At 63.1% G+C, this 2,743-nt stretch overlaps 1 protein-coding gene across 1 annotated transcript in view; it reads left to right on the top strand.

Moving 5' to 3' along the window:
- AMSG_12278 (uncharacterized protein) overlaps positions 1 to 2,329 on the top strand; it is a gene marked incomplete at its 5' end in the record, with an annotated part of 9,483 nt that extends 7,154 nt beyond the window's left edge. Inside the window, one exon of the mRNA XM_013898751.1 lies at positions 135 to 2,329. Within this exon, the coding sequence (XP_013754205.1) occupies positions 135 to 2,288 (2,154 nt within the window). The 3' untranslated portion in view covers positions 2,289 to 2,329. The remainder of the gene's footprint in view (positions 1 to 134) is intronic.
- Between the last annotated feature and the right edge of the window lie 414 nt (positions 2,330 to 2,743).

The raw sequence follows: 2,743 nt of genomic DNA, 5'->3' as shown, positions 1-2,743 counted from the left end.
CGCTGCCGCCGCCACCACCGCCGCCCTCTCCGACGCCGCTCTTTGCCCCATCGCCGCCGCCTCCGTCCCCGTCACCGCCACCCCCGCCGCCTCCATCGCCGCCTCCATCGCCGCCTCCGCCTACCGTGGACGAGACGCGACCGATTGTGTGGAACCACGCGCCGTCTGCGTCGCACGTTGGTGGAGGCAAGGCGATGGTCCTGTCAACGGCATCGACGGCGGTGGACTTTACCCTCGCCGGCACTGTGATGGTAGAGGTGGCGGTGTACGACTCGCCCGAGTCGACGAGCCCGCGGTACGTCGCTGTCCCGGCGACAGTCAACAGCGCCGGTGAGATCGCCTTTGTCTCGCCGCCGTCGGCCAAGGTCGGCTACACGCAGGTGCGGATCGTGGTGGACGACGACGGGAGCGGGCAGAGCAAGCGGTACTGGGTCAACAACTCGATGTATTACGTCGATGATGCAGAGTGCACTCAGCCGGGCTTTGTCCTCCGTGATGGCGTCTGCCGTGACTGCGCCGACTTTCCCGGCGCTGTCTGCCCAGGCGGCGATCGCCTCTGGTCGCAGCCAGGCTACTGGAACGCCGACGACGACACGCCGCCGACCAGGTGCCCCGTCCCTGAAGACTGTCCTGGCTTCTCCATCGGTGCCTCTCTCCCGCCTGGCGTCAATTCGGGCGGCGAGACCGAGTCGGATTCGGCCGGCGCAGCAGGCTTTGGCTCGGCCTCCCACACCTCGTGCATCGAGGGACGGACCGGCTTTGGCTGCACCGCCTGCGCCACCGACTACTACATCTCCTCCTCCGGATCATGCATTTCCTGCGGCTCGTCGGCCATGCGGCTCGTTCTCATCATCTTCCTCATCGTCTTCTGCATCATCACCGCCGCTGTCCTCGCCTGCGCCTCGCGCAGATCGGCCGGAATCTTTGTGGCCCTCGTCATCGCCGTCCAGCTCGTCGCCCTTATCATCCGCTACATGATCATCCTGGTCCCGGCCAAGAACACCTCGGCCTTTTGGATCTTTGTCATCAAGTGGTCTGGCATCGTCCTCTTTGATCCCGAGCTCTTTGCCCTCTCCTGTGCCTCGCCCTGGTCCGGCCCCTACTTTGTGGTCCTCTACTCGCTCCTGGTCCTCGTCTTCCTCATCATGCTCATCATCGCCGCCATCATCGCCACTTGCCGCCACTCGCGGGTCCAGAACAAGGCTGCTGATGATCTTGAGATCTCCATCCCGCTTTGGGCCGCAGGCGATGCCTCCTTCCCCACGGGCATCTCGGCCTCGACCTCGCTCCTCTTCCGTCAGGACACGAGCACCACCACGCTCGCCCGGCAGAACACCACCGCCTCGGTCTTCCGCTACGACTCCAGCTCATCGCTCACCTCCTCGCGGGCCTCCACTCCTCGCGATCGGAGCCAGAGGGCAAGCAGTGCTGCCCGATCGTCAGGAGCGTCATCGTCGTCAGAGTCGACGGCGGCGACTTCTTCATCGACACCGTCGTCAGAGCCGGACACCATGGTCTCCGAGTGGGTGGAGGACATGCCCAACACTGTGGCCCGCCGATCGTGGATTGCCTATGGACTCGGCTTCATGGCCGCCGTCTTCTACACCCCGATGGCCTACAGGACGGCCGCCGGGCTGGGGTGCTCCACTCTGGCCGATGGCGTCTCGCGGCTCGACCACGAGATTGCCACCGAGTGCTACGCCGGGAGCCACAAGACCGCCGCTATCCTTCTTCTCTGGCCCATCGCCGTCGCCTACGTCGCCGGCTTCCCGCTCGCTGTCCTCATCCGTGCCATCGCTGTCGCCCGCAAGTCCTCAACCAGCTCCAATGACGCTCATCTGCCGAGCGATGCTCTGCGGTTCAACCTCTTCCTCATCCGAGAGGGTCTCCGATTCCTCTCGGCCGGCCTCTTCACCGCCTGGGCTCCCGTCGCCGCCGTCCCCTTCTTCCTCGTCCTCACCATCTCCGTTGTCTCAGCCGTCATCAAGGACAGCCTCAACCTGGAGGTCTTCATCACGGCGCTGGCCATCTGCCTCTCGCTTGCCATCACCGCTTGGGCCTCTATCTCTCGCTGGCGTGTCGCCATCGCCGCCATCGCCGCCATCGCCGCCGCCATCTTCCTCATCGCCATCACCGCCTCTGCCATCTCCGGAGGCACCGTCGCCGTCTGCGTCATCGTCTTTATTGCTGCTTCCGTCATCGCCATCCGCTTTGCTCTCCTCCGCTCATCGAACACAGAGTCTTCCGCTCCGCGCGAGGACAACTACTCGGCCAGTTTTAACGGATGATTTTGAGGTGGGAATCGGTTTTGCATGCAGCGAAAATGAATTGAGCTCGTGATCACCAAACCGCGCACTCTGCGCGCTGTCGACCGCATCAAGCACCGCCTCTTGGCCATAGCTTTCATGTCCGAGGGCATCACACAGCTCGACAAGTAGCTCTTGATGTCATTCAGGGCTTGATGGTGTGATATTAGAAATAGACAAGGCATGGTGTGAGTTCGAGACTGATTGATGATCGCTCGCTAGTGATCGTGACGACGGCCACTTCGAATCACTACGACTACCAACAAAGCCACCATCAATTTCATCATCCCCATCCCCATCATCCCCATCCCCATCCCCATCATCCCCACCCCCATTCCCATCATCCCCATCCCCATCCCCATCATCCCCACCCCCATCCCCATCATCCCCCTCCACCATTCCCATCATCCCCATCCCCATCCCCATCATCCCCACCC

This window comes from Thecamonas trahens (genome assembly GCF_000142905.1).
Source record: "Thecamonas trahens ATCC 50062 unplaced genomic scaffold supercont1.52, whole genome shotgun sequence".
NCBI classification, from domain to species: domain Eukaryota; order Apusomonadida; family Apusomonadidae; genus Thecamonas; species Thecamonas trahens.
Note: the sequence above shows the minus strand (reverse complement) of the source record. Positions and strands in the feature narration are given on the sequence as shown.